At 40.2% G+C, this 23,462-nt stretch overlaps 1 protein-coding gene and 1 non-coding gene across 4 annotated transcripts in view; one reads left to right on the top strand and one right to left on the bottom strand.

Moving 5' to 3' along the window:
- The window catches only part of LOC108426857 (cilia- and flagella-associated protein 46), a 70,820-nt gene that overhangs the window by 9,644 nt on the left and 37,714 nt on the right, over positions 1–23,462 (top strand). For all 3 annotated transcript variants that reach the window (XM_037538275.1, XM_037538276.1, XM_017696659.2), the window contains exons 12-29: positions 1,235–1,463; positions 1,637–1,757; positions 2,962–3,094; positions 3,507–3,622; positions 3,784–3,917; positions 5,206–5,318; positions 7,169–7,381; positions 7,472–7,703; positions 12,670–12,813; positions 13,692–13,802; positions 13,902–14,083; positions 14,437–14,568; positions 17,279–17,444; positions 17,801–17,858; positions 18,686–18,827; positions 19,130–19,313; positions 21,186–21,339; positions 21,651–21,832. In XM_037538275.1, coding sequence (XP_037394172.1) covers positions 1,235–1,463; positions 1,637–1,757; positions 2,962–3,094; positions 3,507–3,622; positions 3,784–3,917; positions 5,206–5,318; positions 7,169–7,381; positions 7,472–7,703; positions 12,670–12,813; positions 13,692–13,802; positions 13,902–14,083; positions 14,437–14,568; positions 17,279–17,444; positions 17,801–17,858; positions 18,686–18,827; positions 19,130–19,313; positions 21,186–21,339; positions 21,651–21,832 — 2,746 coding nt within the window. The remainder of the gene's footprint in view (positions 1–1,234; positions 1,464–1,636; positions 1,758–2,961; positions 3,095–3,506; positions 3,623–3,783; positions 3,918–5,205; positions 5,319–7,168; positions 7,382–7,471; positions 7,704–12,669; positions 12,814–13,691; positions 13,803–13,901; positions 14,084–14,436; positions 14,569–17,278; positions 17,445–17,800; positions 17,859–18,685; positions 18,828–19,129; positions 19,314–21,185; positions 21,340–21,650; positions 21,833–23,462) is intronic.
- On the bottom strand, positions 18,069–18,139 carry trnag-gcc. Its single transcript has one exon. It is a non-coding gene; the product is annotated as a tRNA-Gly (tRNA).

Here is a 23,462-nt window from a genome sequence, read left to right as displayed (position 1 = left end):
AAATAAAATTAGATTATAAAAGTCTGTACTTACTTACCAAAGGTTGTTATAATAGCATAGCATTGTCTGCTATGCTAAGAAACAAAGAGCAGGAAACAGGTCTAATTAAAGTGAGGAGAAAAGAGTATTCAGACACTTTTATCTTCGTAGCGACATATCATTATGCTCCCACTTTATACTGAGTGTCATGTTCTTGGGATCATAATAAGTGACACTTTTTAATCCCACAAACAGGGAAATTTCACCTCCACATTTAACCCATCCGTGAAGTGAAACACCACATACACACTAGTGAGCACACACACACTAGGGGGCAGTGAGCACACTTGCCCGGAGCAGTGTGCAGCCCTATCTATGGTGCCCGGTGAGCAGTTGGGGGATAGGTGTCTTGCTCAAGGACACCTCAGTCATGGACTGTCTGCACTGGGGATCGAACCGGCAACCTTCCGGTCATAGGGCCAGTTCCCTAACCTCCAGCCCATGATAAGCGCAACCTTTAATTCTCCAGCCATGATAAGCTGAATTATTGCCGGAGTTCAGTTTTTGTTTCTTTTGACCAGAGTACACTTTTCCAAAAAAGTTCTGATTTGTAAATGCTTGTGCAAAGAAATTTTATGTGGGGTATTTGAACAGAGACGATTGTGGTGCAGTTATTTGCAGGTTGTCCTGCAGCTCTTTTTGAGTGACTGCTGGCTTCTCTCTTACCTTCTATGTTGTGAAATCTTGCATGGTGCTCCAGTCAATGGGTGATTAGTTTTGGTGCCATGAAATTTTCTGCTTGCATACTACTGAACCACATGTACTGACAAGAGTGTTTAAGGACTTTGCTGGGCTCTGTAGTTTCTTCCATTTTAGTGTTCTTTCATAGTGTTGGCCCTGAGAACTTGCTACTTGCGTGAAATCATCTTTTATAATGGCACCAGGAGCAATTTGCATGAGAATGTTTTCTTTTTTGCAACATTGATAGTAATACATATACATGATGCTTTTGTACAAATGCAGATATATTACTATCTTACTTTCTTTTTCCATATAGGTTTTGTTTTGTAAACGTAAACGCTTGTTATAATATAACTATAGGTACCTCCTGCAGTCATTGATCGTCGACTTTTGAGATGCTGGACATTGTGCATGAAGTCTTGCATTGAATGAAAGCAGATGATGAGATATGCTGTTGATTCAGAGACATTTGGGAATTTAGAAGTAAATGAATGTGTACCCCATGTGTATACAGCATGTTGTTGGACATGCGGTGTCAAGTGCATGCTGAGCTGGCTGCTATAGAAGAGGAAGAGCAGAGGTTGGAGCCTGCATTAAAACACCTCCATACAGCCCTGGGTCTGGATGAGAAAGGCCAGTACCAGCAGCATCTGTCCTCCTCCTTGCACCTCCTTCAGCTGCACACTAGCATCTACACTACGCCCACACGGCCAGAGGACCAAGCTGCTATGCTCATCCAGCAGGTCTGACCTGAACACTACAAAATTTTAGCTGCTAACTAGTCATATGGTTTGAGCATAGAGATGCGCAGATATAATCAGGGAGCCCAAAGACACTGCTGTGATCAAAGGGGCTTTTGTGTTGGAGAAATTTCTTAATATTTATAGGTTCTTCATTCAGTGTCTGTATTTTACAGGCAAAAGAGGGGAGTGGCTGTGAGCCAGCAAAGAAGTGGCACCCCATGTTGATTACTGCTGGAATTGCTCTGGCACCTGACTCCTTCCAGATGGTCCTGGATGCAGACAGTGCAGTAAAAGGTGTTTTATATCAAAATGTTTAGCTGTCATCTTTCCTTTGGTGCTAGAATTTCTGTAAATGTAAGTATACATATCAGCATGTCAATGATGCAGATTCCAGACAGATGCTAAAAGCTGAAAGGAGTCTAGATATTTGTGGAGGCACTAGTCACTTTGTTATTGGTATCTGCTTTTTCCACAATCCGTCTCGGTCTCATTTGATCTCTGTTCTCTTCTGCTCTCTCACTTTTTAAGAACACCACAGCTCACTGAAGCTTATTAACCCTAGGAAGAGTTTCCCTCATTCTGTGTCTGACAGTGATGTGATGCAATTTTTGTGAGAGAGAGAGAGAGAGTGTGTGTGTGTGTGTGTGTGTGTGTGTGTGTGTGTGTGTCTTGTGGTCAGAGCCTCCAAACCTCAGCCGGAATTCACTCCATTATTCAAGAGCCACAGATACAGGCAAAAAAAGGTGTTTGAACTCAAGCAACAATGCTGACCCTGAGGGACAGTGTGTATGTGCATGTGAATTGAATAAATTATGAGTGGGGATGTTTTCTTTTTGCATGCTGTGAAGAATTAAAACTGCGTTGAGGATGCTTGGTCACAGTTGTGTAATTGATTTTAATATGTGTAATTGATTTTAGAGATAATTTGGTGTAGAAATGGAACAGGAAACAATTTGATTCACTCTGAGCAGAGCCAATATTTTAATGTTTCCATTCAAACCCCAACATAACATTTATAGAAATGCTAGGACAAAAGTGAAAGCTAGTTACTATGCTGTATGTAGCCCTAATATGAATTAATTGTGGCTAGGAAAGCTGTTAGACTAAGCATACTCTGTTTATATTGATAAAGACATGTTCAAACACAGCTAGGAAGCAAGTTGGTAGTCAATTTGGCCTAATTGGGCCACTGAACCAAAAAAAAAAAAAAGAAATTGGTGATGACATTAATTTATTTGGCATTTAATTGCTACAGCATAAAAGGCTACTAGATACATATTTTAGATAGTATAACATAACATACCTCCTTATTTCATGGAGAGTCAGCTCTCAAGATGCTGCCCAGCGTATGTGAAATGATGCATTAAATGAAAGCATGTGAGACATGCTGTTGATCCAAAAACATTTGGTATTGATATTAGCGTTTAGGTGATGCTGAGTTATTTTGTTGCCTTCTGAGTATCAAGTAGAGCTCTTTGCAGTAGCGTGCTGTGTTCAGTTTCAGGCAGCAGTCCCCAGGGCCAGGGCCATTTGGAGCAGCTTGCTGCCAAGGCCCAGCAACACATGACTTGTGTGCAAAGGGTAGAAGGTCAACTAGCCAGTCTGGAGAGAGGCACAGATGATCGAGAGAGGTATGAGGATCTATGCCTGCTTACCGCTCACTTCCCAAGACATCCCAATGTTATGTGTGAATGTATCTGTGTTCTGTACTTGGAACCTCACAGGACTGGCAGACTTTTTCAAGAATTGTCAAGGATGTGTGAGGCAGCATTGTGTAATGAATTGGAATCCGCTAGGACCTCATTAAGATGGCCAGAACCGTTGAGCAGCCCTGCTCAAAATGCTAGAGAGAGAGAGAGAGAACATACCATTAAGGATAGTCACCTCTAGGAAATATCTATTATTTACTTTAACCCAAACAAACAAGCTAACTAAAAATGTTTGTTCTTGGTGTCTGTTCTCATTCTCCACCAATGGTGGAGAAGATTGCTGCTTTTTTGTAACTTCCATTATATGCATTCTGGTGGTATGTTTATGTGGAAGGATGAGATTATGGGCGTCTCTGGTGAAGGCTGCACGGAAACAGGAGCTGTGGGATGTGTGCAGGACAGCGTGCCGCTTCTGTCTGCTCTATGATGATGGTAGATGGAAAAACAAACGTAAGTGACAATGAGGTTAATGTCTAACTTTTTGTAAGTGAAGAGTTTGGAGGAGACCCAGATTTCACAAAGACTTTCTAAGCATTTTGAAACTATATTGTCATTAGTTTGTTTACATTTACTGTTGGAATCTTTTTGGTTACTCTGCTCTCTGTCACCAGGTGAGCTGATGAATGAGATAAAGCCAGTGGAAGGCAAGCACAGTGACCATGGAGTGGCAGCAGTAGGACTGAATCAGGGTGGGGAGAGAGATCTGCTGCGTCTGCTGTCCGAGGTTCGCTTCATCTGTGCAGAGGTAGGCCTGATTGTTGACAGTAATTGCCTAATTTACCTGCTCCAACAACTGAAGGCAGGATGTATTTGGGACATTCAGGAGTTGCCATATGGCCATCTACAGCCCATCCGTATTGAAGCACAGAGCATGGATGGCCTGTAGCTTGGTACAGTAATTTAGGTGCACAACTCCAGTCCTGGAGAGCCGGTGTCCTGCACGAAACTTGAAGGTTTCCCTACTCAATCACACCCACTAAACCTGCTAGTCAACAGATAGATGCAGTCAGGTGTGTGTGAGTATGTAAACCAACAAACTGTACTGGACACTGGCCTACTAGAACTGTAGCTATGCACCCCTTGTCTATATATTAATAAACTATAAGATGTTATACCTGTAATCACGGACACCACACCTGCAAATTAAAAAAAAAAAAGAAAAAAAGAAATGACAGTCTGAAATATGTCAGGGGAAAAAGGTCTCAGTTGAAGAATTGTAGCTGACAAGTTTGTGATGACATTATTAAGACTGCCCTGGACCTCCGGGCTCTGTTCCGAAATGAAGTCTTCAGAGACATTAACTTCCCTTTGAACCAAACAGAGATGTGAGAGCGGGAGAATTGAGAGGAAAAAGAAAAGCGATGACCTTGACAAAAGCAGAAACGGCTGTCTCTGCTGCTCCTCTTTGATAGCAGCCCATCTCTTTGTTCTCCATGAATATGTTTCCTTTGTTTTTAGAGAGGTCGGCTTTTTCAAAAGGCGTCCCTCTAATTTGATGAGGGTGCCAGGCGGCGGAAGTGCAGGGATTGTACTCCAGGCTCCTTAATCGACCTGTCTCGCTTTGATCCTCTGTCGCAGTATGTTAGAGCCTGGTGCCAAAGGCTCTCAGCAGTTCCGTCTGCTTGGCCCACAGACTCCCCATCACCAGCTCAGTATGAACAAGAGACTAGAAGATGTAGACGCTCTCCAGCAAGTTCTTTTTATAGGTGCTCCTGAGTATTATAGAGCTAGAGTATACCAGCTTGACTCTACAGTATCTTTAGGTTAATAGAAATCCATTGTTGTTGAATGATTATAGGAAGACAGGTCTGCAGAACAAGGATTACTAACTGCCTTAAAAAAAAGTTTATTCTAACCTTAATTTGTCACATGTGGTCCAACTAAGACCAAAGTCTGATGCTGAGAGGACTACAATATTTGTCTTTCATTCAACCTAATACAACTGTTCTATTATAATTTATGGCATTGTTTCTTTCTCTGTACCATCTTACCACTCCTATGCTTTTACTACAGTGTTTTGTTATTTTTCACAGGCAACCATACACAAACTTCGGTCTGAGGGGGTAGAACTTAATGGCTCGCCTGTTCTACCCATTGAGGGAGTAGCACGCCCACCCGAGGATGATCATCACTGGGCTCTGTACAGGTACACTCAAATACATGAGTCTCCATGCCTCAACTCTTTAAACTGCCCACATAAAGAAGGACTCTTATTTAGGTTAAAGACCACGTTTTGGGTCACATTCTTGATTAAAGAAAGTGCTAATAATACATTGTATTTATATTGGTTTTCTGTCATGTTATGAATATCACTAAATTTAAATTTTTGTAAGGTGAAATTAATTTCCAGCATTCCTCTGTGTTCTAAAATGAAAATTGGCCATAGAGGCTTTACAGAAGTTTGACCAAAGAGTGTGTCCCACTAAGAAACTGTTTCAGGAAAGTAGTCCATTGCTCTAGACTGGACAAGATACTCATGGGGTCAATAAAGCAGTTTTTTATTCAGTTGCAGCCTTCTTCATAGATTCAAAAATAAAATGACGACAACCACCCCTAATGGAGGGGGGGGGGGTGTTGCATGCCATATAATTCTTTTAATATTCCACTTAGCATAATTAATGTGTGTTCATCATGACTGTAACTGAAAACCTTAATTGAAAGAAGGTGTTAAAGATGCATGTGACTATAATCATAATATCAGCATGTGTGGAAACAAGCCATGGACAAATTCAGTGACACACATTTTCTGTGTATCTGCTTACACTTGGTCTGGGTGATAGGGTGATGCAACCCAATGCAGATGTTTAAAAGCCAATAATAGAGGACTAATTTGCCTATAAATGGCTTGCTAAATAATATTAAATGGTATGTATGTACAATATTTTATTAACTTTTACTGTTAAAGCATTGGGTTATTGTAAGGCCCTAAATACAGCAAGAGTACTCTTACAGTAGAGTAAATTCCTCACTCTCTCTGTTTCCCATATTGTGATTTAATGTCTGATAAAAAATGCAGCATTTTCCGTACAGCCAAAACATAATCCTACATGCTCTTGAAATGCTTCTCTAGCTGATTTTTAGAAAGACTATAAAAATGAAAAAACTTGTCTTTTTCAATAAATCACATACACATAGCTTTGGAAATCACTTGCAGTCTGACGTTCCTCCAGCAAGGGCTGATATTAACAAGCAAGTTGTCACCTACACCAGACAAACATTTTTGCAGTAACATCTGTTAAAACAACAGGTGAAGTCATTTTTAAAACGACTTGTTGGGTTACACAGACTTATGTTATTCAATGTGTGATTTTATTAAAGATTTTCATTCAACAGTTAATTTAAAAAAGCATATAGACTAAGGAATACAACATTTTTAGCTGCAGCAGGCCAACTGTATTGCATTTGGGGCCAGGGGTTGGGGGGTGGTGTAATTGATAATGGCAATTTTTTAAGTACAAAAATTCTGCTAATTATTTTGGTTATCGACCATGCCTACACATAATTACAAACACATTCTAGACTGCATTCTAAACTAGCCACTTTATCTTGTGGAATATGAAGTGCTCAGCCTGATATACTTAGCTCTTCACGCTCAAGCTAACCTGTAAAGACAGGATAATCAGTGAGAGCTCAGCTTTGTCCCACACTACAGCTTGCATTTAATGACTTTCTCAAATTATAAGCCACAGGGAACAATAGTCCCTGAAAACCCATGGCTCACAGCTTGGTAAACAAAGCTCACCAAACACCTTCTCAAATAAGACTGTTAATTGCATAATTGCATAATAATAATGTTGTGTTCTGCCCTTTGCTTATGTTAAACAACACATCCTGTCTCTCGTCAGCCATGAGCTGACGACACTAGAGGATTAATGTCTTCCTCTCTAACCCATATCTTTGTTTCTCTGTTTCTCAATCTCTCTCTTCCTCTCTCTCTTCTTTGTCTCTTTCTCCTTTTGTGTCTCATTCTTTGAGTTTCTCTCGTTTTGTCCACAGTGATTGGATTCGAGAGCTGTCAGCCTATGCTACGTCTAATTTCCTGCGAGGGGCTGAACTGGGGGCAGAAATTCAGGAGGAGTGGGTTGTGGTTAACGCAGCTGTGTACCTATGGAACTATAACAGCCAGTTGCTGGCCACGAGGGGACACGGCACTCTCCTGGCCACATTCAGTCGACTAGTGGAGCTACTCAAACAGACAGGCCATGCTGGGTGAGGCAGTGCCTTCAACCCCTGATTTAAGCACTTTTTTTCAAAATTGTTTTATTATGTATGTCTCTTGCACTGAGCATGTCTCTCTAGGGAGGTGGTGCTTCTGGTCTTTTTGTGTGATGCTGTGGCTAAGGGTATCATCCAGCCTTGGTATGAGACATCTGGACAGATCAAACAGGAGCAAGATAGTGGAAAAGGAGGGATGCAGCAGCAGGCTGACAAGGCAAAAAAAGGTGGAGGAAAGATCTCAGAGAAATCAGGCTCTACCCACTTCCTTACTTTGGAGGCAGCTACTGTACAGGACATCAAGAAGGCTTTAGAGGTGAGAGGGGAGTGTTGAGTTGATTACATGCTAGGGTTGGGAATCTCTAGGCACCTCATGATTCGATTATGATTCAGAGGGCTGTGCTGCTATTATAAAATTTTATCGATGCATCTTGATGCATTTATTTTTCTATACAGGATTTCTTTTTTTCTTACTTTGCAACAACTTTGGAACTTTTAAAGGTAAGTATTTGTAATTATCCATAATGAATTAACTACATTACTAAAACAAACGGAAGTGATGAGACGAGTGAACTGGAAGGCTCTCATTCACTGCTATTGTGCAGAGCACATGAGACAGTTCAGTTACGCTGAAATACGATTCTGTGACAATGGCTGTCCACACATCATGTCTTATAGCTACCCTACCCATTTTCTTCAGCGATTCCATGATTTGGTTTTGGTCTTGTTTACACTTTTTACACTTACAGCATTTAGCAGACACTCTTATCCAGAGTGACTTACAAAAAGTACTTTGTCAGTCTAGAGAAAGTATCTTTACTAGTTACAAATAGGTTAGAGCGAAAGCTAGTTCTGAGCTAAAATATGGCTAGAAACAAAAGCCTATGTTAATACTTAGAGAAAAAGGAACAGAATAAAACATAGTGCAATACATTTCACTGTTGTAGAGTGTGAGGATTTTTGTGTCAGTAAAATATCTTTGAGATAAGACACTGTATCTTGGCTCCAAAGTGTGCAACATAGCACGAAAGCCATGTTTCTCAACGACTGAGTACGGACACAAATCATTGGCAATAAGTTGTGATAGAATGTGTAATTTGCTTCCAAGTTGGAAGCTTTGATATTGCTTGCTCGATGATCCTCAACAAGTACAACTGGACAGAAAACGGGTGGAAATGTGTAATATGGTTTCTCATGTTTATCATTTCCAAAATAGTGTAGTGTGACAACTTCTATGTAGTCTGGCTTCCGTCCAGGTTCTTTTTCCCTTCAACTTTATAGAAGCCAAAGTGTTTTTATATGCTAGCTCAGGGGTTGGCAACATGCAGGCTTTTTCTGCATTGGTGCAGCTCTACAGCACAATTATATTTTAGGTAAGAATAAAATAATCCTCCTTTGTAGTAAAATGCTGTGCTGATCGTTCTAACACAGTTTCAACAATAGATGGTCTTAAATGCTGCTAATTCACCATCCTATAACCCTGAAAGCTGGTGTGCAGACTGCAGGTTACATAGCAACGCAGTCTAGTTTAGCTAGTAACTTTAGCTAACTAAACGGCAAAGAGAGAGATTTAAGATGAACATTTGGAGATGTATGGACTTTTGCAGTTATAGACACTGCAGTTGGTTTCCTGGTATGTTGTAACGTGGAGCGAGGTAGCGGACGCATGTGCGGAGGTAAGCAAATTTTATTGAGGGCAAATTCAAAATCAGGGTCATAATGGTCAAGGGTCATAGAGCCAATATGGATAGACCATGGGGCAGACATGACATAAACCAGAATCAAACCAACTACACAGACAGAGATTGAAACAAAGCAAACATCAAACAAAGACCAATACAAAGACCAGTGAAAACAAAGGGCAAACACAGGGCTTAAATACACACCAGGAAGACGAGGGACAGATGAAAACAATTCTGACTTGATTAGATCTCTAGAATGGTGCATTTCATGTTGATAATTTTGTTTATATCCTAATGACTTAATTATGCTGATTTTTTTCTTGCAAATCAAAGGAATTTCCTTTTAACTATGTAGATAATAATGCAATCAAGTTCTCCTCAAGCTGTGTACCTTGCCAAGCTGAGCTGCAAAGTCTGGTGTCATTGTTGTTTCATTCAGAGCAAACACTAACTTTGGAGTTGTTGGAGATAACAGTGTGCCTGGAGGAATGCCCAGTGCAAAACTTTGTGTGCTATGAATAGATCATAGGCCCTTTAGGTCCTGCCTTCATCAGCCATCTGTCTGAGTTCAGGTTCTCCCAGACTGGATTAAAGCACACCAGTGCACCTCAACTGAGGTGTGCTGTAATGCATGCACTGTAAAACAGGGGAGTTGTACCTGCTCAGGTGTATGGGACAGGAATATGGTGCTTAGCCTTACGCAGGTCTTTGTTCCTTGCTCAGTGTTTTAATACTGAATTCAGCTTAGCAGATGTTACTCAGAACCCATACAAAACATCAAATTAATTAGCATTAATTAGATTTTAGAAAAATTTGAACAGAAAGCTGGCGAATGAGAAGTGACTTCAGCCTTGTAAAAGTCGAACATTGAGAGACATTTTACAAAAAACTAATCTACTTTTGAGGAAAAGTTCCCTGTGGGAGGAAAGTAGCTGTAGCTAAAGCTTAAAGCAGAGCAAACTAAGTCTGCATTTTGTTTATATTTTTTAGCCTATACTAGGACATTAGCACATACTGAGACATATTGGACATTAAATGTTTAGGCTCAAATGGTTGGTTTGATTTTTTTTGTTGAAAGAACAAAATGGCTCTTCTTAACATTTGGGTTGTTGACTTCTGACCTAACCTAGCTTTTAATGCAGAATGTGCTGGTCAGATTTCTCGCTCTTCTATTTGTGTCTTTGTTATGTGTTGCCACAGTGTCCAGGCGCTGCACTTTCACACTTACAAGTTCCGCCTTTTGCGTTCCGTCAATATTACATTAACAATGAAAATTTTAAAAATGTAAAAACCGATTTTTGACATTTGTGAATTGATTCAGAATCGTCCAGGTCCACATTGCAATGCATCTAAGAATTGATTTTCCCCTCCACCTCTATTACGTGCGTCAGTAGAACTCCCCTTCACTTGCTTATAAAGGCTTTCAGTCATACAGGTCACTGAATTGTGTATTGTAGTCCTCGAAGGAGGTCAAGGCATACTATTTATGGACAACAATGTGCACGCTTTGAACGGAGATGACTGTTGGTTTGAAAGAGCTGTGAAGATGGCCATCTCTGTCAAGCTGTGAAATCGTCCTTGAACTATCAGCTGCCTACGTTGCTGTCATAACGTCTTTATCCTTCGTGCCAAGTCACAACTCCAGACTGCTGTAACACTGTAATGACATCATAACTATGATGTGACTGGTTGCCTAGTGGTGCAAGAGAAAAAAGAGAGAACCAGAATGGTGCTTAACTGTTGGGACTGCTCTGCTAGTGATGGTGTACTGATCCTAGACTTGGCATGGTGAAGGAGCAAAATGACCACTTTCTCTTGTAAGTGTATCAGCATTTAACTTAATCACCAATGGGTTTAACAAAATAGCTAGAAGAGATTTAAATACCAGGGAATTTCCCACCACTAAGTTGAACCACTAGTTGGTGAAAGATCTTCAAGATAATATCATGACAGTAGTCACCTGATTTACTAATACCTGTCTTTCTCTTAAATGTGAACCACTGATTTTATTTCCAAAATGTATGCGTAATTCGGTCATTAAGATGTGAACGGAGTCACTGAGAGTGGTTTGATGTTAAATTAGTTTAAAGTTTATTACAATGGTGGCAATGGGAACCAGTGGTCATGATGTCAGAACTAAAATATAGCCTTTTTATTTACTATCCAAACTGATAAGTGTACCTACACATACTAATATGTAATATTGATAATGGCAAAATAATGATGAATCTAAAAGATACATTTTGTTTTGACACTATTAAGATTTAGGGCAAAATCTTATCTATCTCATCTATAATGAAAGGCTGCATCAGGCCTTGGGCAGCTTCTTTGTGTTTATTTAATGTAAAAAGTTTAAACTTTTCTGTGAGGTATCACACATTTTTCAGATGCCTGGCTCCAGTTACCAAAGTTGTGAACAATTCTGACTTGATTAGATCTCTAGAATGGTGCATTTCATGTTAATTTTGTTTATATCCTAATGACTTAATTATGCTGATTTTTTTCTTGTAAATCAAAGGAATTTCCTTTTAACTATGTAGATAAAAATGCAATCAAGTTCTCCTCAAGCTGTGTACCTTGCCAAGCTGAGCTGCAAAGTCTGGTGTCATTGTTCTTTCATTCAGAGCAAACACTAACTTTGGAGTTGTTGGAGATAACAGTGTGCCTGGAGGAATGCCCAGTGCAAAACTTTGTGTGCTCTGAATAGATCATAGGCCCTTTAGGTCCTGCCTTCATCAGCCATCTGTCTGAGTTCAGGTTCTCCCAGACTGGATTAAAGCACACCAGTGCACCTCAGCTGAGGTGTGCTGTAATGCATGCACTGTAAAACAGGGGAGTTGTACCTGCTCAGGTGTATGGGACAGGAATATGGTGCTTAGCCTTACGCAGGACTTTGTTCCTTGCTCACTGTTTTAATACTGAATTCAGCTTAGCAGATGTTACTCAGAACCCATACAAAACATCAAATTAATTAGCATTACATTAATTAGATTCTCATCAGGACGTTAATAAGCTGGACCTAATTAGATCTTAATTAACTGGGTTTGTGAAAGGCTGGAGGCAGATCTCCAGGTGGGGTGATGCCTACCTCAGCTCCCAGAAGATGCATAACAAGGAAGATGCACTTCCCCAATGAAATTACACATTCAAACACTCTAGCAGCATTCCAGTGAAATTACATGTGCAAACACCCCTTGCAATTTCACAGTTTAATGCATCAGCAACTACTTTATTGCATTTATCCCTTTCCATTTCTGCTTTAATAGACATAATTGTGTATCATTCCATGTGGATTTAGAGAAACCTTTTAAATTATGTGCTGAAAAATTTGCAAGTTGATGCTGTGAGAATAAGAGGCAGTGAGTCTGAAAGATTGGAGACTCTCGGTGGGTCTGCCGATACTGCCACACAGCCAAGACAAAGGGAGGGAAAGATGGATGAATGGCTGTGTGCAGGCAATTCTAAAGTGATGGATGGATAAAATAAATGAGAAGGGTGATGTATTTAGGGATCTATTTTTCAACAAATGGATGGATGGATGGATGGACGGATGGATGGTTGGATGGATAGATGGATACTGATATCTTGTGTGTGTTGTAGATGTGCGACTATGCTCTGCGGCTGTGCAATGGGAATGAAGAGACGGTGCCCATCATGGTAAGGAAACAGCTCATCAGCACATGGGTGAAAACCAAACGCCTGCTGCAGCAGCAGATTGGACAGAAACTCGACACTGATGATGAGGTGTGTGTGTTTTTGTTTTTTCTTTGTATATCGTTGTTGTCGGAAGAAAACCTTGTATCTCCAAAATGGTAACTTTACAGAAGCAAAAAACTTGCTTTACTTTTAATGTAAGTCAATGGAACCAGATGTTTTTCCAAGTCGTTTTGGGTCAGTTTATTTAGTCCATTCAACATGAAATACAGACAATATAAAGTCCAACTGGTATTTTCAAATCATGCCAAAAATTGAAAAATGTGAAAAATGGAGATAAAAGGTTTTCGTCATACAGCAGTGATATATTGTGTTTGACATTTGGTACTTGTCCTCATGATGATGCATTTTCTTTGTTAATTGAACTGAAAGAGACAAAATATTGCAGTTTCATTAATAAAGTTGATGTTTAGGTGCATGCATAGCTTTGTTCAGTTACAGTATACAGTCTTTGCTCAGTTTCTATATATATATATATATATATATATATATATATATAAACCTCTTAAATTATGTACTGAGCGCTTTTTTTTATCAGTCAGACTGAGAATGGTTTAAATTGAACTTGCATAATTAACTAATTATCTGACCTATTTATCCCACCTCTTAAATGAGACACACCAACTGAATTATTAAATTATGTATATAGTTCCAGGGTTTGGAATTCATTTGACAACAACATCTTAAAGTTACAGTAGATCAGTCTGCTTTACTGAGCATCATTTGTAGTGCTGCATGAATATTGCTAATGTTTGTCAATATTGACAAAGAAAGACTAGCACATACGTCACTTGGCATAAGGGCTCAGTATGGATAGACTGTGAAAACAAAATATGCTGAGACAAACATAAACATAAAAAAATTAATTCAGTAAGGTCAGATAGTAATTGTCTGTGTGGCAACCCTAGAGTAAAAATGAGGCTGTGGCAGCCATGTCCCGTGTGCTGGTTGGAGTGGAGATGCTGCTGTGTAATACTAATCCCAGACTAATGGAGTTCACCGTACCCAGCCTTGGAACGGTAAGAGAGCTGTGGCTGTCCTCACTGTAGCCATTCAGCTTGTAGTTTTATATCTGTGATTTCTCACTAACTCTTTTTTTTTCTCTCTTTGTCTCTCAGCTGGCACAAATGGCATCTGACTGTAAGTGGTCTGATCCAGTGGTGGAGCTGTATGTGTGGTTTCAGCTTGCTCACTTTGCCCACCAGAGCCAAGATCATGACCTGCTTATGACCTGCACACAGAATGCACTGCAACTGGAGAAAACTGCCATTCATAAGGCAAAGGTTACAGCATGCAGCCTGTAAGTGCTTTTACCAGAAGCCTGGATATGCAAAAGAATTTGATTGTATGAAGCTCAGCAGTTGTCTAAAGGTTTATATGCAGGAAAGAAATATTGCAGGCCAGCATAGAAACACTGCCCCCTAGTGGCCATGAAATGATACTCCTTTAAATGTGACAGCATGGCATAGTTTGTGTATTTGTAGTGTTTGTGTTACAGCAGTATTTAAATTGTATAGATTATCCAAGTCACAGAGAGCCAGTTAGCGAGTTATTATGTTAATACACCAGCTATTTAAAAATGTTTTTAGTTAAAACACTGATTTTGAGTAATGTAATTGATTTGTAAACTAAAGTGACTTTATATGTGTGAAGGTACAGTGTGAGAACAGTGAAGGAGATGTTGAGCAGCTCTGCATGTTTAAGAGGACTGAGTATGCTCCACAAGTCCGTTGGCAATTCTGCAAGCTATACAGCAGCGCTGGGCATGCTTCAGTCTAGCATCAGGTCTGTCTGCTAAATCCTTCTCAATCCTTATACTAGGAGTAATATGTATCTTTATACTGCCAAATACAGTTGCATGCAAAAGTTTGAACACATTCGCACATTTTCCACAGGGAACAAACTTAGATATGGCATTTTCTGCAGATTTAGTGTTGCATGTTTTATGTTTTATTTTTCCCATTATGTTACATACAGTAGAAATGATATTAAAATTTCATATCACGATTATCATGACCAAAATGATCACGATTATTGGTATTATTGTGATATTGTTCAAATGTGTTAAAGTAAAATAAATAAATAAATAAATACTGATACACAAACTTTAACTCGTTTCACCAACTTTTATATTAACACAAGTAGAATTGGCAGCAATATGCACTTTTTGTTTGCATAAACATTAAAAATATATAGTCAGTACATTTGAAGTATTTTGTATTACTTAAAATACTTGTAATACTCTTTAAACAAAAAAACTCTACAATAGTGCAATAACATTGAGGTAACACTTTTTGTGCAGAAAATTGTCCTTACTGGAGGTTTAAATGAACAAAACCTTACATAAATCAAATGTACACATAAAAGCAACATAACCATTCTAAACACAACATGTATGCATGTAAGAACAATTTGCTACAAAACTCGACCAAATGAACACCACTGACTGTATGTCCAGTCTCTTCTTCATAAAGAAATAAATTGCTGCTGGTCTAACACAACCATGCATGTATGCATCTTCCCTCACTTGAGATTGAAATGCAAAAATGTCCGCATATTAACTTTGTTCGGTTTGAGTACTGATCTCTGAGGAGAGACTATGTGCCCACTCGCGCTGAACAATCTCTCTGATGGCACACTGGTTGCTGGGATGCACAAAAGCTTCCTGGCAACCCTGGCAAAATGAGCCAGCTCTGATGCATGGCCCCTCTACCATACTAATGGATCCTCTTCTGCTGGAATGGATGGCAGAGACAGGTAGACCCTGACCTCTTCTTTCACCCTGTTTTCTGGGTTGTCCGTAACTGGATCCTCTTTGCTTTTCTGCTGCCTTTTTGAGGTCATTTTTCCTCAGCAACCCAGCCAGGACTTTCCTTTCTGGTGCCACTGTGGAAGTGCTGGTAGTGGAGGTGCTGGTAGTAAAGATGCTTTGTGGTTCTTCTTTCCTGAGCAGCTTCAAGGCCTCCTGGACACAGCAGTCAACTGTTACAGCCTTAGGCACATCCAAAAAGCTTGTTTTGAAGTGGGGGTTGATGAAACAAGCCATTTGTATGACTGTCTTTGCCTTCTCTGTGCATCTGTTGTTAAGGTCTTCTCTCATTATCATTCTCATCTCCTTGGTCAGGGATGTCTCTTCATCCTTTTCCACTAGAACTTCACGGGTAATGTGGTACAGGACAGGCTTGATGGTTGACAGTGTCACTCTTGTTTCTGAGGCAAGTGCATCTGTGAACTTGCTCAGATGGTCAAGGAGCTGGCACAGTTGCTCCATGACACTAATGTCAGTTTCCTTTGGCATTAAATGCCATATTCCTCTTTCCCCAGCCAGTGTTGCACAGATTGGTTATTGTTGGTCAAGGAAACGCTTAATCATCTTATGCATAGATCCCCATCGGGTCACCTCATCATGGATCAGAGCCTTCTGTGGCAAGTTAAGGGCAGCTTGCTTTTTTCTCAGTTCTTGCCTTCTTTCAATTCACAGTTGATTCGCCGATTGTTATTTTTTGGTTGTTTGTTTTTTTGAAGCTAAAAACTTAATTTTATATTATTAACGAACCATAAGCATAGGTTAAACCACACAAACCATGACATTTTTTTCTACTTCGAAGTCCCCACAGACTGCTACGTTAAAGTTAACTTTCAAGTAGCGGGTGGTGGTCGCGAAGATGACTCGTAAGGTTTGATGTGTTGCCCCCTATCGCCGATATTTTCTTTCGGCATGTTCTGCAGACAGGGTGTTTATCTTCAATTAACATTATTATAAAACCCAAAATATGACCAAACGTCAGACTTGGTCTTCTTAGAGGGCAGAAATATCTCAGAATCTCTGTCACTACATTCCGCCATGTTCTCCCAGCTTCCCCTCCTCCTCCCCCTTTCCCTCTACACACACACACACACACACACACACACACAATGTAATAACGATTCTGCCTTTTTTTGACTCTGTACAGCGAGTTTTTCACACAGTGGTAATCGACCGCGGTTTTAATGATACTTTCAAGTTAAAACGGTACTACTTACCATCATTAATTTACCACGGTTTACTGTTAAACCAGTAATCGTTTAATCTCTTAACATACAGTAAATTATTTTTAATTGTGCATTACAATATACAGAAGTGTGTTCTCTGTAAGAGATGTGTACTTATTTAAAAAAAAACACTTATAAAATCAACAAAACAAATTTTTTGTAACCAGGGTCATCTAAATTTCGCATATGACTGTATTTTTATAGCTATGTTTGGGGCATTGGGAGAAACAGCATCACATTGTAGCTGTTCTAACGTTTTGTTATACAGTGTACATGTATAATGACAATAAACCTTGACTGAACTGAATTAAAGTTTGCACCAGAAAAAAACAACTTCAGTAGTATTTAATAAGTTGTCAGTGCACAGTCGATTATCTTGGCCTTTTCTTAATGCTGTTCTTGTGGTTTACTCTGTTCATTAACATTCAGTTAAATCCTCCACTGTGTTGTGCTATGTTTGTAGCTTTGCTGAACAGGCAGGTAGCTGGTCTCTGTGTGGGACTGCAGCCAAGCACTACTGGAATGCCTGCCTTCCTCTTCTAACCAGTCCTGAGCAGAGAAGGCAGCTCAAAGAACCACTGGAGCACATCGTGAAGGCCCTGACCAACACCTACCCTCGAACAGGCACTGTAAGAGCAATGCCATCTTACCTTTTCCCTTAGCTTAAAAGTTGCTAAACTCCCTATTTATTTATACAATAATTATATGCTAGAGCATCTTGCGTAATAATGTGCAACAGATCAGAATGATTATATAGATTTTGCACTATTAAATTATTGTATTATATAAATGATTATATAGATTTTTGCTGAATTGAAATTGCTAAACTCTAAAGAGTTAGCATTTTCGTGTTGGTTTTCCTAGTACCCACTTCCTGTTGCCCAAGATTAATAGTTTGTAACTGAGCCTTCAGATGCTGTTGCATTGTGCATTAGTATAACAATAATGTAAAGGGCAGTATAAAAGATACTTTTACTCTGAACAGGAAAAACGTGAGAAGGAAACACAAACAGAGCCTTTGACCTCAGCGCTGGACACTGACAGTGAGTAGAAGTATATATGTCATCCATTCATGTGGAAAAGAGACTGAAAGCAGTCACCACAGTGTGTCGTGGTCGCATTCTTCAGAGAAAGCCAGTTTCTTGCTTTCCTTCTTTTTTTTAAAGTAAAGTTAAATATTAAACGTCTTAAACAATTTTCATAATACATGGGCAGTGTCTCCTGTGTAATGGCACAGACAACAAAAGTTTGACTGCATTGGCCGGGAATCGAACCCGGGCCTCCCGCGTGGCAGGCGAGAATTCTACCACTGAACCACCAATGCTGACATGAAAGAGAGGAAGGACCATGCGGCTTTAAGCAGGAAGTACTACGTCATGTGGCCACATCAACAAAAGCTGGGGGAGGAGCTGAAAGACTTAGCAAGCAGTGCGGAACAGGGGAAACAGTCAGGCATGCTCTGAAGTGCCTCACACCGACCAGGGTGACAGGCAAACATTTGTTCTTTCCTTTCGACCCCCCTCTTCCCGTGTTTCTGCCCTTCCCCCCACCTTCCTCTGCCTGCCGCTCTTGCTCTCCTGTCTATTCATACTCACTCGTCTGCTCTCAGCCCTGCTCTGCCTGCGGTATTCAAATGACACCTGAGGCTGCTGAGTGTTAATGTTGGTGGACAGGCATGACCCCCGGTTTGGGGGTGGGGGGCTGCTGCAAAGTATGCATTATTTTGTGAGTTCTGAAAATAAATGGGGCAGAAGTAATAAGGCAGTTTTCAATCATGATAAATTGTGAATTTGTGAGCTGTAACCTCAAACACACATTGACTTTTTCCTTCACTACTTCTCTCTCTCTCTCTCTTTCTATTTTTCTATAGATAAGGCTGAAGATGACCTGGCAGTGAGGGCAGCTATGTACAATGTACTATTTCATATCTATACTGACAGTGGTAGCTGGAAGAGCGGCCTGAAGATCCTGGACCGGGCCATCATGGAGATGCCACACAGCCCACAGAGACTGTGAGTCCATATGACCAGGGCAAATACAAGTCAAAGGGACATTTTTGTAAAACGTTTATTAACATATGTGTACAGTAGGTATAGGAATGTGCTTAATGCTTGCAGGGACATATTGTTGATAAACAACAGAAAATAGGGACAAACAGAGATGTCAAGCCAGACAGCGCTGTGTTTGTGTCTCCATGATATTCTGCTAATGTCTACCTTTACTTGCATGATTGTTCTATATATGGTGTGTGTGTGTGTGTGTGTGTGTGTATGTGTGTGTGTGTGTGTTTGTGTGTATGTGTGTGTGCGCACAGACTCCTTTATAAGCAGCGGGTGCTGGCGAAGGCTAAGCTGGGGGAGAGTATTGTGCTGGATATGCAGAGGTTTAAAGAAGAGGGAGAGCAGGCCTGTGCTCTGATGTGGCATCGTGTGGCTCTCTGTGCCAAAGATACACAGCAACAGTTGGCGTGCTACCAGAATGCCATCAGTACCCTAAAGGTGCACAGAAAATACCATCAAGTCGTCACTGTCAGACAAAAACCTTCTATCTCTGTACAGTAGAAGGAAAAAAAAACATTCTTAGCTTTCAGTCTAACTTAATGTGAAGAGATTTCATTCCATGTAATACTCGGCCATTTCTATTTGACTGTTCAGCACAAAATTTGACCACAGTGTAAAGGCACCTGTTGTTTTGCAATTATGTCAAAAAATGAGAAATGATAGAAATGGAGATGTAAAATATTGGTCCAGTAATGATGTTTACACAGGCGTATGTGCCAATTATAATTCATTTTTACATGAGCATTTTGCAATCTCAGTTTATTTAGAATTAACATAAGATAATCCTGTAAGGGTCCAGCTGGCCCTGCCTGCTGCCAGCAGAGGGCGACAGCAGCAAGGCTCCCAACTGGCCCCGCCTGCTGCCAGCAGAGGGTGATGGCAGCAAGGGCCCCAGCCTGCACCACCTGTTGCCAGCAGAGGGTGACCTCTGCAAGGAGCTATGGACTAATCAGGCTCACTCTGTATACCTGCAGGCTCCCCTATTTAAAGCTGCGGCAAACCTTTGTGGAGGGGTGACCAGTATGGTACTTAGTCTTTGGAAATAAAAGAAAAGAAAAGAAACAAATCTGCCCCAAAACCAAAAAGAGAGAAAAAGAGGGCTGAGTAAAGAAATTGCCCCAAAAAACAAAAAAAAGAGTAATTGCCCCAAATTACTCACAAAAAAAAATCCAAGCCATACAAAAGGTGTTTGCTCTGAGAGCAAACAAGTGAAGGGAAGCATAAAGTCTGCCTTACCGTCATTATTACGGTGAAAGTGTCTTTTGTGCTCTAATTATCTTTTATTTCACCTTTCTAACTCAGCCTTTTGAGCATGCCAGTTCCCACCTTTTTACTTTCCCTTCCTTGAAGGGCTTCAACCGGGGTTACCTATGCGTCCTGGTGGCGCAGCAGTAACTCCATGCACCGCCGATAGGTACAGTGGTGGTTTGAACCTGGCTCTGGGATATCCCACTAACAATGTCATATACACACTCCATTGCCCCTGTAAATCTCCTTTTTTTTCACTGGCTTTCAGTTCTGCGCTTGGTTCCACCTCCACACTGTCCCTTAACAAATCCTTTATTAGTCCCACAGTGCTACAGCAAGATAAAAAAAAATCAACTTCTCCTTCGCAAAATTAACAAAATAAAACATTATACAAAAATCTATAAAAATCTGTTTGCTATAAGAATATTTTTTACATATTGCATATGGAGTAGTGCACAAGAGGTATTAATTATATGGCACATGGATTTTTACAATTAACAATATAAACATAACAAATAGAAAAGCAAAAAAATATTTACACTATATTGCACACAGAGTACTGCATATAAAGGATTGATTATATTGCACACATTACATATTTTTAGTTAAGCTATTTTTGTTACTGTACCTGTAAGGGTGATGGCACTGGTAGCGCTGGTAAGACTAATAGGACTGATAAAATTAATGAACTAAACATTCAAAATGGTCTGTTTTTGCAACTTAACTTTGGCATACTAGGAAATATACTGTTCCAGTTCTAGCGATAGAAAATATAATCATATGTAACATACAGCTATCGTTTGAACCTATATCCAAATCTTAAATGTAGCCTTGTGATGCAAAGATCTTCATTTGAAATCGTGGCTTGGCCATGGTTTAGAAAATTCACATTTGCATTGCAACATGTGCATTTATGTAATGACACCTACTGGACATTCATGTGTACTGCATACAATTAACTGAAAAAGGTGTAGACTGTGGTACCCTCACGTTGAGCTGTATATGATTTATTATTAACATTGTACAAGCATGTGATGTTTACACTGTGTTGTGTCTTTCTAGAGTGCCAGTAGTCAGTGGCAGAAGGTGGATTTCCTGCTGGAATTTGGGGAGTGGCTGTACTATAGTAATTTTCCTGTGGTAGATGCACAGCTGCAGATTCAGAGTGCCATAGACATTCTCCTCACTGCCACCCCTAACACAAGCCAGAGCCCCGGTAACCTAGCTAATCTATTTATTGAGATAATACAGGCTAATATACATGAAGATGTGAAAAATGCTGTGAAAGTACTCATGTTGTGGATGTTTTGGTGGCCTGGAATATAGCTGAGTTGGTGTGCAGAGAGACAAATTGAAGCTTGCTGAAGCAGTTTAAGTAACTAGATTTATGGATTCTTGCAGTGTAATACCTTAATCCTCTTTACAGAGCATTCTTTGTTGGTAATTCAGAAATTCATTTGGACATTCTCAGTTTCGTATCTGCTCTGTCTCTTACTTGTCTCTAATAACATATTTATTCCTGTTAAGAGACCTCTGGGCGGCCAGAAGGGGTGATTCCAGTCAGCTATCTATCTGAGCTGAGGGAAGTGTGGCGTTTAGATGGCCTAGTGAGAGCACACACGCTGCTGGCTTTCATGGAGTCCAGAGTATCCCCCCTGCACCAGCAGTACATGCTCCTGGCGTATTCCTCTGTGTTGCAGATCTGGCAGGTGAAGACACAAGACTCTAAGGAGTATCAGCTTTTCTTTTTTGTGTTCATGATGTACAGTGCAATCCATAAGTAACTGAGGAGTGATTCTATAAAACTCTTTTTATTCAGCATTCCACATTTTACGCACCCTACTTTAAGATTTTCCAGTTTCTTTAGTAAGGTTTACAGGTCATTGCACTGCAGTGATTTCTGAGCTTGAGTGCGAAAGTGGTTTTCCACAAAGGAATAGCTGCTGTCATCAAAGCGTGTTGTTTGTTTACAGTACTTATATGGTGTTTGCTACTCTTGCATATGGCGTACAGTAAATTCTTCTCATTTGATCTTCACTGCTTAGCCTGGTACAGTGATAACTGATGTTATTTTTTATTGCCCATAGGGTATAAAGGCATGCACAAAGCATTTGGCAGTTTGACTGAAAGCAGTGAGTCTGGCACTGTGCTGCATGGCCTATTCATATTTTTTTCATTTAGTTTCAATTTTGTTGTTTGATCATTCAATGTTTAGGTAAAAGGTACATTTGGTTAATAATTTGGTTTTGCACTTTTTCATGTGCTTTTGTTTACTAGTGCATGTTCTCCCCGTGTCTGCGTGGGTTTCTGCCGGGTTCTCCGGGTTTCCTCCCACAGTCCAGAGACATGCATTTAGGCCAATTGGACATGCTACATTTGCCCCTAGGTGTGAGTGTGTGTGTATGATTGTGTATGTCTGCCCTGTGATGGACTGGTGACCTATCCAGGGTATAGCCTGCCTTCCACCCAATGACCACTAGGATAGGCTCCAACAGCCCCCCACGACCCTGAGGGAGAAGTGGCTTAGAAAATGTGTGTGTTTCCTACTGTATACCAGGCAGATATTAATGTGTTTGACGGCATATCTCTGGATGGGGGCTGATATCAAATGCTTTTGTCATCTCTTTGATTCAAGAAAAACACAGAGAAAAATGTATTCACAAAGTACAAACACATTATTGTAACCACTGTTATAGGTCTGCCATAGAGGGATAAAAACAAATTATCTATCCTGCATATCCCACCTAAACCAGGTAGATTCAGCTGTAGAAAAGGGATGCAATCCTTTAAGAAAAAAATTGCTTACTGCTCTGTGGCATTCTTCCCTCCTCTCAACTGATATCCTTAACGTGAGCTTTTCTGCTACAGTGAAAGGGGTTGTTTCTCCGTGGGCAACTGCAAGTAGCGTGAGTGGAACTGGTAGAACTGTCCTTAGCACTGTCAAAGCCCTCACCTACAACATGAAAATGACATGCAAGTAGTTATTAGGGCTCATACATGAAAATTACAAAACATGAATTATATCAACGTTACAGATACGTTCATACGGCAGGTAAATTATAGCCAGCTAGCAAGCTAATACATGCTAGTTTTATGCTAACGTTAGCTGACTTTCAACGCTGATAAACGGCATAGTAACAAGTGATAGTTTTCTCTAGCAAAGCGAGAAAGGTGCACAGTAAACTCTTAACTTACTTGATGATATTTTATCACGGCAAACACTGGTGTCTGCATGTGCTTGTAATATATTCAGCCCCGATTCTCTGATATCCGGCGGCAACACGGGTTTGGGGGTTGCCAGGAGAACAGTACTTGTCTGACTACATTGTGCCAAGTATA

This window comes from Pygocentrus nattereri, chromosome 5 (genome assembly GCF_015220715.1).
Source record: "Pygocentrus nattereri isolate fPygNat1 chromosome 5, fPygNat1.pri, whole genome shotgun sequence".
NCBI lineage: Eukaryota > Metazoa > Chordata > Actinopteri > Characiformes > Serrasalmidae > Pygocentrus > Pygocentrus nattereri.
Note: the sequence above shows the minus strand (reverse complement) of the source record. Positions and strands in the feature narration are given on the sequence as shown.